We start from the raw sequence: 15,383 nt of genomic DNA, 5'->3' as shown, positions 1-15,383 counted from the left end.
AGGCTGCATTATGAATTGCACACTAACAAGGTCAGGTCATCTTAGCAAACCTGATTATAACTGGGGACACAAAAATTTGATGATGGGAGGTGGGTAGTGCGAAAATCTTCCAGCAGTACATTTTAACCTCTTAGTAATTATGTAAAGATTTGTGAAACCTGTACAGCTCTTACGGAAAATGGGACAGCAAGCATTACACAAAAATGGCTCAAAGACCATTTCCTCTCCAATTAGATGATTTCCCCCTTCTTCCACCAGAGGGAAGCCAAGAAGGGACCATGGTGATCTGGATGGACATTTAGAAAGCACTACTTTATGTAGTGTCTCCTGCTTCTTCCCTCAAAGGCTCTAAGGGTATTTTGGGCAGGGGTGGGGATGTGGGAATGAAGTGAAAGAGTAAAGGAATTTGGAAGGTAGAAACACAGGTTATATTATCATACTCCTATCACTTGAGGATCTATTTTTAAATGTGGAAGTACATATGTCTTCTCACAGATGCTAGTGAACTTTCTTCCAGAACAGAGCCAAGAAGCCGCTAGTAAGAATGTGTGGAATAATGTAGTGATCTTGGAAACCACAGAATATATTTTGGGACTCTTAGTGCAGACGGGCCTGGATACATGAACGATGTTTAAGGGAATAAGTGTGGATGAGGCTAAAGAGTTTAGGGAGCCTCGTGCCTACCAGCAGGCACCCATTATCTCATTAAGAGAAAAAAAATCATTCCAAAAACTTAAGAATGAGGTTTTGTTTAATAAAGCTTGGTGTAAAAAAAAAAAAAAATCTTTCTTATAAAATAAAAAAAAATGTTCTTACAAAATAAATCCTCTTGCAGAATGAATTACATGAACACAGTTCATTCATATAATACTGAGTTATCTTTTTATAATAATATAAAAGAGCAGAAGCACCTTGCAGTTGCATAGCACTTTAGGCATGTCGGATAGTAATAATACTCACTGACTACCGAATATAGGCATACCTAGTTTTATTGTGCTTCACTGATTGCACAGGTGTTGTTGTTGTTTTTCCTTTTACAAACCGAAGGCAAGACCCTCCACCAGTGAAGACTTGCTTTATTGCAAGGGTCTGGAACTGAATCCACAACACCTCCGAGGTCTGCCTATAGATATACTAGAGACTGCTGGGTGTGTTAGAAGACTTACTTCATTTGATCCTCACAGTAACTTCAGGAGCTAGATACAATTAATAGCCCCATTTTATGGATGAGGAAACTGAGACACAGAGAGGTAAAGTAACCAAGGTTACACAGCTAGTGAGTGGGAGAGCTAGGATTTGAACCAAGGCAGTCTAGCTCAGGTGTCTGTGCTGCACTATGCTGCCTCTCAAAACTGACACAGTCTATTAGTTTTCTGTGGCTGCTGAAACAAATTATCACAAACTTAGTGGCTTAAACAACAAAGATTGATTACCGTGTTTCCCCAAAAATAAGACCTACCAGACCATCAACTCTAGTGTCTTTTGAAGCAAAAATTAACATCAGACCTGGTCCTATAAGACTGGGTATTATATATTATTATAAAGACCCGGTGTTATATTATTAATATGTAAGACACGGTCTTATATTAAAGTAAGGCTGGGTCTGATATTAACTTTTGCTCCAAAAGATGCATTAGAGCTGATGGTCTGGCTAGGTCTTATTTTTGGGCAAACACGGTACCTTACCAGTTCTGTAGGTCATAAATTCTTAAATCAATGAGTCAGCAGGGCTGTGCTTTCTGAATGCTCTGGGGGAAAATTGCCTTTTCCAGTTTCTAGATGCCACCTACATTTCTTGGCTCATGATCCCTTTGTCCATCTTCAAAACCAGCATCTGAGTCTACTTCTGTCATTCCATTTCTCCTTGAACACTGCCAGGAAAAGCTTTACACTTTTTAGGACTGTGATGAGATTGGACTCACCTGGATAATCTCATCTCAAGGTTCTTGAGCTTAATCACATCTGAAAATTCCCTTAGTCATGTAAATAGTCAGATTCTGAGAATTAGGACACAGACATCTTCTGGGATTATTGTTTACCACACATGGTTTCTCCAAAGGTTTTCACATATATTGACTCATTTGATATCAACAGTATGTGTCACGAGAGAGACCCAGCTCGCTCCGCCATTTGTAGTGTGGGCGGCCTGCGGGTCCTCTAGTCCCGTTCCCCACATAAGAATGCAGGATATGGCGAGGCCAAAAAGGAACACCCACGGAGCCATAGGTAGGGGAGTCATACCACTATAGTCTCACTGGAGGCTGGAGTCACATGACCGGCAACCTGCTGTCCACTTCTCTGCCTGCCAACCGGCGGACTCACTCTCGACTCACTGACCCACCAACCAACGCAGCCACGGCAGTTATATCAGTGGCTAATTAGCTAACTGGTAACAGCTGATGGTCAATTAGCCACAACTGATGGCCATGTACTATCCGAGCCAGTACCTTTCCACGTGAGACCAAGAGCCTGGAAACTGCTCTCTGGGACTGTGTCCCCACAGTATGGTAGAACAGAAAGTACATATATTAATTCCATTTTCCAGAGAGACAAAAGGAAAAATTGTTTTCCCCCAAAGCCATATGCTAGTATTAGGGCCCTTTACAAATGGATCTCAACCTACCTCTTCAGCTTCCTCCATCTAACCTCTAGTCAGAGGAAACTTTTTTCCCCCCTCAAAAAATGTGATACCGTTTCACAGCGGTCTTCAGATGTGTTGTCATACCCTCTGGGAAAGTCTCTACCATCGTGACTTGGCAAAAGTTTACTCATCTTTTAATGTCCAACCATGTTCTATGCCAGGTCTTCCCAGATCACACAAGCAGCTAGTGGCTGAGGTCTCATAGCACTGTCATATCCCTTCTATACACTGGCCACATATCATAACGTGTGAACACAGGGTGTTCAGTTGGGAATGAGTCTGACTAGTTTTGATGGAGATGCTAATATCATAGACATCAGGAGACCGAAGTCACAATAACACACACACACCTTTCCATAGAGAATCTGACAACCTGTTGCATAGCTCCTGGGCTCCTCAGCCAGACCAGAGTTACAAAATAGAGCCAGAGAGGAAGAAACTTCTGTGATGAGAGTAAGGGCTGCTATAATAAAAATACCATAGACTTATAAAGGACAGAAGTTTATTTCTCACAGTTGTGTAGGCTGGAAGTCCAAGATCAGAGTGCCACAAAGTTGGGTTCGGTGAGGGTCTTCTGGGTTGCGGATGGCCAGTCTGTCATTTCTTTATATGGTGGAGATGACAAGAGTTCTCTGGGGTCTCTCTTATAAGGGTACTAATTCTATTCATGAGGGCTCCACTCCCATGACCTAATTACCTCCCAAAGGCCCCATTTCTTAACACCATTACAGTGGGGGTTAGGATTTCAACATACGAATTTTGAAGGGATACAAACATTCAGTGCATTAACAATTCGCATCAGCAAAAACTTTAGTTTACCAACAGAATCTCAATTCAGCATTTGCAATGACCAAACCTTGGTTAAAAGGCAAAAGCAAAAAAATTCAAATTTGACTCAGTCTTCTTCCCACCCTCAGAGAAGGAATTCCAGGCAGAAAGGACAGGGTATGCAAAGGTAAGACGATATTAAAGTGTTAGAAAAGATTATACTCACTCATATGACATCATGTATGTATTTTTTAGCTTCAAGTCTGGGCAACGGATGAGAAGATTTCTTAAGGTTCTTTGTTCTAGAATTCTATGCTGATGTGTTGAGAATTCTGTCATGCAATAAGGTGCTTGTCATGTATAATTCCAAATATGTATAGCTAAGCAAGATCAGAAGAATTGGAAAATTTGCAAAAAATACTATCTCAAACAAAAATATACCACACAGGGATGAAAATATGTGATACTTATATGAATTTTTGCAACAATCCAAAAGTGAGCATATCAAAAGATTCCTGTGAGTATCTACTGTTACTTTTCATTATGTTATACTAAAATCCCATTTTACTCTTTTACTTCATTGCTAATAAGGTAATTTATGAAGAGAAGAAATATCACTTAAAGTAATGATGGGGAAGAGTACATGGGGAAGAGGGTAATTTCCAGAGATTATTTTGTTTACTTTGAGCATTTTTTGATTCGTAGAAGAAACGCATGTCATTGCAGACTTTTTAGAAAAGTACTTAGTTATTTTTGCATATGTATTTTTGTAACAGCTTTATTGAGATATAATTATTATACTGTAACAAAATTATTTCAACAAAAATTAAAATCATGTACCTTTTTATTCCCCCTTCTTCTGCCTCCCTCCTCCCCCCAAATCATGTACTCTTACAAGGTTACACATTAAATATTTTGGCATACATCCTTCTAACCTTTTTTCCTTAATAGATTTTTCTTGGATTATAACAAAATTTCATTGATAAAAAACAATGTGTATCAAAATACACCCAAAACAATTATTACATAGAAAACACTCATATTTCTAGCAGTAGTTATCTTGGGGAAGCTGAGAGGGGGCTAGGTTTGTTGAAGGAGTAGTGGAGGCAAAAGGATATTTTCACTTTATCTGTAATACTCTATTTTTAAAACAAGAATAGATTCAGTGTATTATTAAGTAAACATTAATAAAAAACAAGAAAATCCAAACAGAGAAGAAGAGTTGACACATGTATAAAATAAATTTGGAATAGGGATGGTTATGATAAATGAAAGAGAATTAACATGTCTAGTCTTGGCAGGGAGGGTAATTTCAGGAGCCTTGCTCTGCCAACATGGCCTCACCCTCTCCTTCTACCATCATTTCCTGACTCATGAGTTCCAAAACCATTAATATTGCAACACATGATTAAGAAATGTTGAAATCATCAGTCTTCAGAAATTCAGGTAGCTACACTTTTATTTTAATTTTTTTTTATTTTGCTCCAGAAATATGTTCCTGATTACCAACTTCCAGTGACTCTTAAAATAAAACACTACTTAAAGTCAAACAACTTAATTAACAAACATATATTGAACACCTATATATTTTAAAAATGTTCAGGACCATTTAGAGTTATAGCTAACGACAGATACTCCTTTAGGAGATTAAACTAAGCTGCATAACTGTGTTCATACCTTTAAAATTGGTACAATTCACCTGGAGTTTGATGGCTAAGTAGTTTTTTCTCATTGTGATGGCATTAGGAACGTCAGATGACTGGGCTCTAGTAAACCCACTGTGCATTAACATTCAGATTGCAGGCATGAGGCAAAGTTTACAATATCTCGCCTCACATAATTTTTCTCTATACGAGGCCTAATCCTAATTGGGATGCAATTGGCATTTCTGAAGCCAACATCCTACATATACAGCAATCAGAAACAGGAAAGAGATATATGCACCTTGGTTGAGGCATAGATAACTCGAATAATAAGAAAAGCTAAGAATGAAATGAGCTGTTGTAGTCATTGTTCTCCTGGTGTCTCCATCTGATGAGTCTTCCAGGGCCCCTCCTGAAGTCCTCAAGTCTCCTCCAGGAGCTGCCCTGAGCCACATATACCTTGCTCTTCTCTACTGAGCATGTTAGGATAAGAAACAGTATGTCCACCTTTAGGATGCCTAGGAAGGCAGTACAGACTCTTTTATTATGTTGTTACATGCAGCTCTTTCCATGAAAAGTGTTTTTTAATATAAACTGCTCACTCAGTAGAGAAAGAATACACTGAACCAGTTTAATATCCAATTCAAAAGCATGTTACAATAAAATACATCTAAAATTTAAAAAACACACACTAAAAGAACAATTCTTTATCGAAAATTCTAATATCCAAAAAAAGCTCTGAAAAGTTTCTTCCTAAGTTTGGTGACAAAACCTGACCTGACCTGATCGCAGGCTCTTTATAGTCTTTAGTTATCAGACTTATGGGTGTCATTCATATATTCACCACACATATATTAGTGTATTTGATAATGGGTGCCAACCTAGACTCTTTTGGAAGTTTTAAATAAAATGTTTTATATGTACCCTATTACTTTCCTAAAATCTGAAAACTTTTTATTCCAAACCACAACTAGCCCTAGGTTTTCAAATAAAGGATTGTGAAGCAGTATTTCCCCAAACTGTTCATGACAAGATGATTCTACCAAACCCAAAGATAGTTCCAATACATTTTTTTGTCCCACAGTATTTATGTCACGAGGATGAATCTCCAGGAAGAGAGCAAAAGTATGTTAGAACAGCTGCAGGAATAAATTGATGCAGGAATGATTTGGTAAGTGATGTAGCTATGAGACTGTGTAATTACCAGAGGCCATTCACCCAGAAAGACAGCACACAGCAATACTGCTAGTAGTTATCTGCATAAAAATGAAGCCCCACGCTTTTGAAGCTTCTTTTAGATATAGTGCTTTCGGATATTCTTATTTAGTAGTTATCAACCTGTCTAAACATCAGATTCTCCCAGAGAGCTTCCCCTTCAAACATTCTGACTTCCTTGGTCTAAAGGGGCCTTGACAACAGTGTTTTAAAAAACTTCCTACATGATTCTAAGGGGCAACCAGAGGTTTAAAATGTCCCAATATTCAGGTTGTACCCCAGACCAGGTAAATGAGAATCTCTGGGGGTGAAACCCAGACACAGGTATTTTTTAAAAAGATGCTCAAGTGATTCCAATGTATACCCAATGTCGCACAGCGATAGTTACGCCCCACTGAGTTGCTTGGCTTAAGGAGTGTGGGTGTCAATTGTTTTGTTTTCCTTTTCTTCCTTCTTGAACTAAGTCAGTCTTAGATCACTGTAATAGAGTCACCGATAAAAAAGTCTAAGTTTTATCCACTCTGATGGCGGCTTACTCATGCAATCTTTCCCCATTTGCTCTAAGAATGAAAAAGGGGCAGGGATAGAATGGCATGAAAATCACATGAGAAATAGTTTAAAATACATTTAGCAAAATAATCCACACCATATCAAATTCCTTTGCACACAGTTAATTATAATGAAAAAAAAAAGAGTGAAAAGTAGAATTCACTTTAGTTGAGGCTATAATGCAAAGGAGAGCACACCTTAAAAAGCACATCACAGGAAGTCATAGCATTTTCCAGTGAATTCTAGGATAGCAAATAAAAAATTACTATAAATTTCCAGTGACACTAACTGTTCAGGATACCAATGTAAAGCAGATTCCTATACACATTTTAAAGAAAGTTAGAAAAGACATTAAAAAATTTGAGATAATTTCTGCTCAGAGATCAACTGAAATATATAGTAAGGTGCATATTTTTTAGATACGAGATAGATCTCTGTTGCTTTTACTTAAATATTTTCATGCATTCTAAAGGTCGTATGAAAAGGATATTTACTTTTGTTTTCATTACTAACCCTGAGGAAGGCAGAACAAATGTGGAGTGGGCTTCACAGCTCACTGGGAACCAAACCCCACACTTGCCACAATTGTAATTGGAAAGTAGTGGAAGAAGTCCAGGGTACTACACTTCTTCAGGCTTCGACATACATCTATTTAAACCACTTAAAACAGGTATACATTTGGGTATCTAGCACAGTGGCATTTTTCCACGCACAAGTAAGAACCATTTTAAAATTTTATCACTTTTAGTCTCCACACTGGTTTAAATGAACAAAACAAAATTTATATTTACCATGTAGGAACTTTCAGTTCAATACACAGCTTTCAGGTCAATATATACCAATATAGAGGGACATTATAGCTTCACTGCTCAGGATGATCCATTCAGCAGGGGAAAAAAAATGGATAAGTTCTATTTATTCTGGTCTTTCACTAGAACGTGTTGGCTGTTACAAGGGAGTAGAGAGAGGTGGAACTCCATCATAGCGGAATATGCGAGGAGCTGGCATTTCCTTTGCCATCATAATTATTTTTCTTAGAATGAAACTTGGGATTGCAAATTTAGCTGAATTTACCACAGTTTCAACCTTTGTAATGAAATAAAGTTCATTCCCTGGGCCAAAAACCCCAAGCAGCTGTTGGGAGCAAGAGAGCAATGAGGACAGAAGAAAACAGATTCACCGCATTGTTATCAAGAATGGGTTTCCCTGCTATGTACTTCACCTCATTCGCTGGGCTGTTGACCACCATGCCAGTGCTTTCATCCAAACCTAGAGCGGAAAAGAAGCCAGGTGAGGTGGAAAATCCAAATGACTTGATTAAAAAAAAAAAAAAAAAAAAAAAGTAGCTTTATCCTCCAAAGGAAATAATCTTTGAAAGATTCTCAGCCACCTGTAAAATGACTTGAGTGAATCATCTATATGGTGAGAGATATGTAACGCTTGGTTACAAAGGCCTCTTTGAATACATGAGCTTCAGTACTCCTCAATACTGTTCTCTCAACACTGCTGGAGTCCCTTCAGAAATAGAAGGGAGAATATGAAAAGCAGAGGTGGTGTAAAACTGGCAGATGGGGCCTGCCTTCCCAGTGGCTCCCCTCCAAGACCAACCTGTGAGGCCCCTGAGAGGACAGATCATGTCTGAGTCTCTGCAGTGGATACCCAGGACCCAGCATGGCGCTGGCACAAAGGAGGCACACCGAGATTTACTGAATGGATTAAAATGTCCCACAGCCCACAATTTTTTTTTCAACCCACTCAATATGATCAGACACTTGCCTAGTTAGAGCCCAGTTTAGAATAAAACCTAAGCTCTTTAAAAAAACGTGTGTGTGTATGTGTGTATGTGTGTGTGTGTAGTTACTGACCCTTCAGTGTGAATTAAAAATCACACAGATTCCTCCCTAGCATCTAGATGAGACTAACGAAACTGAGGGAACAAGCATACTGACTGGTGGGGAGGGGAGAGGAAGGAAGGGCAAGCAGATTATCTTGGGGCATGAAGAGAATTGGGAGGACTGTACTCAGGGAAACTCCAAACTCCCAGCCTCTTCATTGGATGAATCAAAGGAGAAAACATGGTTGATTAGAATGTATAGCAAACATACACTTAACAAAATATGTCAGCACACTGATATGACAGGAGAGCGTCAGAAGCAAAGCACAGACAACTTTTTGGAAGACTCACTCTCCCATATATCTTAAGTGGAGCGAAAAACTCATAGGGAGGACAGCAAGCACGATGTCACAGTAGAAAAGCAGGTCATATGTGTACAGATTAGTATAATACTTATCTCTCAAATGGACTTGGAGAACAAATGGAAGGAAGGGACGTTAAAATGATTTGATCCCAAATGTTCTGCTTTCCCAGGATTAGGTGAAATCCCATTAGTAGAGCATCTGTTTTCTGCACTGTCATATCCTCCCCACACAGCTTCTACTTATGGCTCTGTAGGACTAATTCTCTTTCAATTAACTTAACAAAAAATAAGAAAATCAAAATTGTAGAAGAGACTTTGACCTATCATTCCTGGTTCCTTAATTTCCTAGGTCTATGGAATTGTTTTCATTGTCATATCTTTTCTTTCTTTTCCATTTCTTTAACACACCAATAAGTTGCAGTAATGAGAGAATGTTCTTACCAGTAAATTGCATTGTAGCTCCTAAATATGAGTCCACAAGTGATCCTAGCAATCCAGCCAGACCCCCAAATGCAATAATTGGCCACTGGGGAGCGGAAATGTCCAAATCATTAACAAAAACCAACTGTGTGAGGAAGTAGGCGATACCCACAAAGGTACCACCAAGAAGACTGGAAGCAAGGCCCACCATCGTAACCCCTCCATTGGTCCCTGAAGAAGAAACATGAATAAAATCATCTGGTTAAAAAGCAGCAAAAACATGAAGACAAGAAAAGCAAAAACTTTTGGTATTTATCCAATCAAGACTAATTTAAAGAAAGGGTTCTCTCTGATTTAATCCAAAGATCGTAAGACCAGAGCCTACTGACATTCTAAGCAGTGAACGGTTCAGTGGAGCCAGATTGCCTGGTTTCAATCTCAGTACTGTTACTTCCAAGCTATGTGACTATGTGTATAGTGAAGTTAGAGCTCATTTCTCTATGCCTTCATTTCCCTTTTTGCAAGATGGAAATAACAAAAGGACCAATTCACACAATTATTAAAATTACTAAATGGTAATCCATGTAGAGCAGTTAGAACAGTGCCTTGCACATAGTAGGTACTCAAATGTTAGCTAGTCATGGTGATGATGAAGAGGAAGAAAAAAAAGAGAAGGGAAGGTGGAGGAAAAAAGGAAAGGAAGAGATAGAAGAGGAAGAAAAAGAGGAGGCGGGAAGAAGGGGGATGAGGAGGTGGTGACAGACAAAAAAGTAGTAGTAGTAGTAGTAGTAGTAGTAGTAGTAGTAGTAGTAGATGATAGTGGTAATGGGGAACTGAGATATATGTCAAAGCACTATCTACTTAACAGGCCCTCAAGAAATACTGTATCATTACCTCCCTGTCCTTTCCCATTGATTCGTCTCTGAGATGTTCTCTACGTTTCTGTATTGTTTGTCTAGAATGTGCTAATATTTCCTGCAAGTGTTATTTATCATCACTAATTTCATGGCCTACAGCAATTTTCTAGTTTAGGAGATTAAAGTTCTTAAAAAAGAAAAACAATAAATCAAGGTTTTTTTGGTTCTTTTTTTTTTTTTTTAAAGAAACTTAAAGACTCACCAACTGGAACTTTCTCCCAAGTTGTTATTAGTCTTGGCGGGCTTTTACTTAGAACGGTGCCAATTTCTGAAGCCCATGTGTCTCCGGCACAGCAGGCCAGTGCAGCCAAGAGAGACAAACACATCCAGGAAGCAGTGTACTGCTTGGAAAAATCGATTGGAATTTCCCCGGGGCCATTTTCTATCATGTACAGTAGGGCCAGCTCTGTGGGTACAGCTCCATTACAGAACACCTGAACCCAATTCCTCTGCCCGCCTAGAAACAACCAAGTAGATAAAAAGGATCAGAAATGTTTTCTCCTCAGAAGGAAAATTATGCACTTATTATGAACTTATATAATGTTTAAGAAAAGAAAAATGACTAAAAATTTTAAAAAATGACCAAAAGTGGGATAGTACCTTTGTCCCCATACTATATTTAGAATAATTAATGATAGATGTTAGTGCTTCTAAAATTTTGCTGTTACTTGCGATTGTGGTAAAGTAATGGTAAACTGAATTAGGCTACTAGAGTAATTCTCATAAAATGTATCTGCTTCAACAGTCTAAATATGTTTTGATTAAAAGCTTATGCTTTGTTAGGATGTAATAAAGCAATTCTTTTAAGGAGGGTGCAGCTCACAGTGGCCCATGCAGGGATGGAACTGGCAACCTTGGTGTTATTAGCACCACGCTCTAAGCAACTGAGCTAACCGGCTACCCCATAAAGTAATTCTTTTAGAAATGTCAAACATAATTCATTTTACCTTCTTTGTATTCTGAATCTAGACGCTTCTTTGTTTCTCCCTTCCATTTAGTGAGTTTTGAAGAAGAAAGGAAAAACATGAGCAGAGAGGTAAAAAAGCTGAAATTTGCAATGGTTAGGATAAATCCAACCACTAGCCCTGAAAGAAACACATGTACATAGAGAATTAATCTTAGTCCATACATCAATGCTGTGAAAAAAAGAATGAATTTTTCTTGGTTATTTTCACATAACTTTAAAAGTACATTTCCAATACATTTCCACTTTTACCAACTAAGATAGTACCAAACAGTAAATGGAATGTCAGTTTGATTAAATTGAGATGTACTTCTTACCATATTGTGACCTGTTTTCCAAAAAACTATGCTATATAAACATAAGATATTATTTTGAACACACTTTTATAATCAAGTTACAGATCACTATATGATTTTATTATTATTAAACAGTATGTATTAAAAAACAAAACAAAAAATAAAAAGAATTAAAAAAATATTAAATAAAAAAGAAAAAAACAAACAACAAACATGTATTATATATGTTATATACAATATTTGGATAGATGGCTAATCTGAAAAATTTCCAAATTCATTGTGATTCTCAGGGGAGATAAGATTATAAAGTTTTTCAGGTTTCTATTTTTTACATTTTCTTCCCATAGCCTGATTTTATAAAGAAAATTTTAAAAAGATAAACTTTATATGCTTTTCCAAGAATTTTCACATCTCTGTTGTTGAGCCTCACAAACTATGTGAGAAGATACAGCATTTCTTAGCTAAGTTTTCCCACTTAAATCTATGAAAATAATTCTGAATTGCTTGTGGAACTAAAAATGGAATATGTTCTGTGACTGTGATTTTAGATTTTGAGACCTTTCTCTTTGTTTCTTTTGTTTGGGCAAACATGAAAGGGGATATCCTTCATTTTTCTATGAGTGACCAATTTCAAGAAAGGATTATGAAACCTATTTTTCAATCAGGAAAATAAACAAAAGGGAAGCCTACATTTCATGACAAAGAGGAAAAAAGGAAAGATGAGTTCTAGCTATCACAGAAATACAAAAACAGGCCATGACATCAACTACTGAATCAGTTAAACATGCTTGAGACCTAAAGAACTTGCTGTGGGTTAATTAAGAAATTATAAAGCCTCTCTCTAGGTAATTCTATATGGGAAGTACAAGCACATGTTGAAATTGGCTTTTTAAATCACCCAAAAACTCCTTGAAGGCCTTTTGTTACAAAATTTGAAAGTTCTTGTGAGTAAAATTTGGTGGTTGAGATAGCGAAGTACCCTCATTTTTATTACTACAATGGTTTTATTTAATTCTACAAAAATGAATTAGAGGATTCTGGGAAGATGATGGAGTGGGAAGCGCCAGGACTCCGTCTTCCCACCCAGACAACAACTGAACTGGAAGAATCTGTCTGATAAAAACTATTTTAAAACTCTGGAGTCTACTGAAAGCTTGTAACTTCCAAGGGAAGGTTTGGAAAGGAAGCCACAGTTAATTTTTGTCAAGTTCAGCTCTTAGCTGGGTATCAGCATCCAATCTACCACGCTCAGCCATGTGGTAGGCAGTGCAAGAATTGTAGTAGCAGCTTGCACCCAGTTTGTGGGAGATAAGTGGGCAGCAAGAACCTTGTTTTCCAAATATCAGGATTTGTATTCTGATCACTGATTGCTACTTCTGATCACAGAGGTTCAGACACAGAGGCTGGCAACTCTTGCACTCCACCCCCTCCTGTTGCAAGGCCCTCCCTGTCTAGCTGAGGAGACTTCCAGAGGATTTAAAGGGCTGGCCCCAATCCCCCTTCATTTTTCAGTTTTTCCTCATTTTTGGGAACCAGACATAAAGACTAGGACATTCAAAAACAATTACATTTATGGAGCAAATTAGGAAGTCGCCACCAGGCATACCCAAGGAAAGGTGTAGGCTCAGAAAAGACTGAGAAGACCTTAGGTTTACACCTCAGGTGGGTCCTTGTCACAGAGACAGCCGACAACAATCAAAACCAAATCAAAACCAAAACCAAAAAAAGCAAACCCTGAGGTCAAAGGAGATTCTGATTTCCAGAGTTACCACATTATTCAACCTAAATGTCCAGTTTTCAAAAAAATCTCACACAGCATACAAATAAACAGGAAAGTGAGGCCCATTCAAAACAAAAAATAAATGAACAGAGACTGTCACTGAGAAAGGCCAGATGGTGGGCCTACTAAATAAAGACTTTAAAACAACAGTCTTAAAGATGCTCAAAGGACTAAAGGAAGATGTGGAAAAAGTCAAGAAAATAATGTATGAACAATATGGAAATATGAATAAAGAGACAGAAAACCTAAAAATAAACCAAAAAGAAATATTGGAGTGGGGTGGACAGCTGGCTCAGGTTGGTTAGAGCGCAAGCTCTGAGCAATAGGGCTGCTGGTTCGATTCTCACATGGGCCAACGAGCTGCACCCTCCACAACTAGAATGAAGACAATGAGCTCCTGGGCAGCCGGATGGCTCAGTTGGTTAGAGTGCATGCTCTCAACAACAAGGTTGCCGGTTTGACTCCTGCATGGGATGGTGGGCTGCACTCCCCGCAACTAGATTGAAAAAACGGCAACTGGACCTGGAGCTGAGCTGCGCCCTCTACAACTAAGATGGAAAGGACAACAACTTGACTTGGAGCTGATGGGTCCTGGGAGAAACACACTGTTCCCCAATAAAGTTCTGTTTAAAAAAAAAAAAATACTGGAGCTGAAAAATACAATAACAAAAATGAAAAATTCACCAGAAAGTCAAGAGAACATTTGATTTGAGAGAATAATCAGCAAATCTGAATACAGCACAATGAAAGGTATTGAGTCTGAAGAACAAAAAGAAATAAGACTGTAGAAGAGTGAAGAGAGCTTGAGGGTCCCATCAATATACACATGTGGGAATCCCAGAAGGAGAAGAGAGAAGAAGGGGGAGAGAAATTATTTGAGTAAGTATGCCTAAAAATTTCCCAAGTTTGATTAAAGACACGAATATAAACATGCAAGAAGTTCAACAAACTCCAAGTAGAACGAATTCAGAGACTCACATTGAGACACACTATAATCAAATTGTTCAAAGACAAAGAGAGCATCTTGAAAGCAATAAGAGGTAAGCAACTTGTCACAAAGTACCCTCAATGAGATTATCAGATTTCTTATCAGACACTTTGGAGGCCAGAAGGCACTGGGCAGATATATTCAAAGTGCTAAAAGAAAAAAAAAATTCAAAAAAGAATCCTATATCCAGCCAGACTATTTTTCAAATGTGATGGAGAAATTAATAGAGTTTTAATATGTTACTGATGTTATACTGGCGAAAATTCGATAGAGTGTTATAACTTCAGGATGTTAAATGTAATTCTTGTGGTAATCACAAAGAAAATAATTATAGGAGGAGGAGGGACTCGGTGGGAGGATGGGCTCACTTTGTTTTGCGCAAATTGAAAAGTGCACCAGACTAGGAGGTGAAACTCCTCCTCCTGGGCTTGGATAATGCTGGCAAGACTACTCTTCTGAAGCAACTTGTATCTGAAGACATCAGCCACATCACACCTACACAGTATTTTATTATACCATACTATTATATATAATATAACATAATATAATATAATACCCGGTCGTATATTATAGTAAAACAAGACTGGGTCTTGTATTAATTTTTGCTCCAAAAGACACATTAGAGCTGATTGTCAAGCTAGGTCTTATTTTCGGGGAAACACGGTAGCTGAATTACTGGAGGAAGAAAAGCTAAGTTGTGTGCTGGTACTGATCTTTGCTAATAAGCAGGATTTGCTCACGGCAGCCCCTGCCTCTGAAATTGCACGACTGAACCTGTACACTATCTGCGACCAAGTACGGCAGATCCAGTCTTGGTCAGCTCTCACAGGAGAGGGCATTTAGGATGGCATGAACTGGGCCTGGAAAAATGTCATTGCAAAGAAGAAATAAAATTTAAATGAATGGGGATGCAGGAGCTGCAGGAGCTGAATTCTGTCTTTAAAAACATTAATTTGCTGTTTTCTGACCAAATGTTTCTCCATCTGTGTACAGCTACAGCTGTT

General features: G+C 38.2%; 1 protein-coding gene and 1 pseudogene across 6 annotated transcripts in view; one reads left to right on the top strand and one right to left on the bottom strand.

Moving 5' to 3' along the window:
- Positions 1 to 3,128: 3,128 nt before the first annotated feature.
- The window catches only part of TMEM19 (transmembrane protein 19), a 22,565-nt gene continuing 10,310 nt past the window's right edge, over positions 3,129 to 15,383 (bottom strand). The window contains exons 3-8 of one of the 5 annotated variants that reach the window (XR_013993931.1): positions 11,299 to 11,436; positions 10,554 to 10,808; positions 9,456 to 9,665; positions 8,039 to 8,085; positions 3,636 to 3,789; positions 3,129 to 3,244 (exon numbers count right to left, since the gene is read on the bottom strand). Coding sequence is in view for 4 of the 5 variants with exons in the window: in XM_081058231.1 (XP_080914357.1) it covers positions 7,922 to 8,085; positions 9,456 to 9,665; positions 10,554 to 10,808; positions 11,299 to 11,436 (767 nt within the window). In the remaining variant the exon portion in view is untranslated. Of the gene's footprint in view, positions 3,790 to 4,178; positions 5,571 to 5,689; positions 8,086 to 9,455; positions 9,666 to 10,553; positions 10,809 to 11,298; positions 11,437 to 15,383 lie in introns of those variants that run through there. The other 4 variants (XM_081058234.1, XM_081058233.1, XM_081058232.1 and 1 more) reach the window with 4 other exon arrangements.
- On the top strand, positions 13,550 to 15,270 carry LOC308502565 (ADP-ribosylation factor-like protein 3; annotated as a pseudogene). Its single transcript has 3 exons — positions 13,550 to 13,687; positions 14,667 to 14,908; positions 15,003 to 15,270. The product of its transcript is annotated as an ADP-ribosylation factor-like protein 3 (transcript).

This window comes from Rhinolophus hipposideros (genome assembly GCF_964194185.1).
Source record: "Rhinolophus hipposideros genome assembly, chromosome: 9".
Classification (NCBI taxonomy): domain Eukaryota; kingdom Metazoa; phylum Chordata; class Mammalia; order Chiroptera; family Rhinolophidae; genus Rhinolophus; species Rhinolophus hipposideros.
The sequence above is the reverse complement of the archived record's forward strand: the minus strand, read 5'-3'. Positions and strand labels throughout refer to the sequence as shown.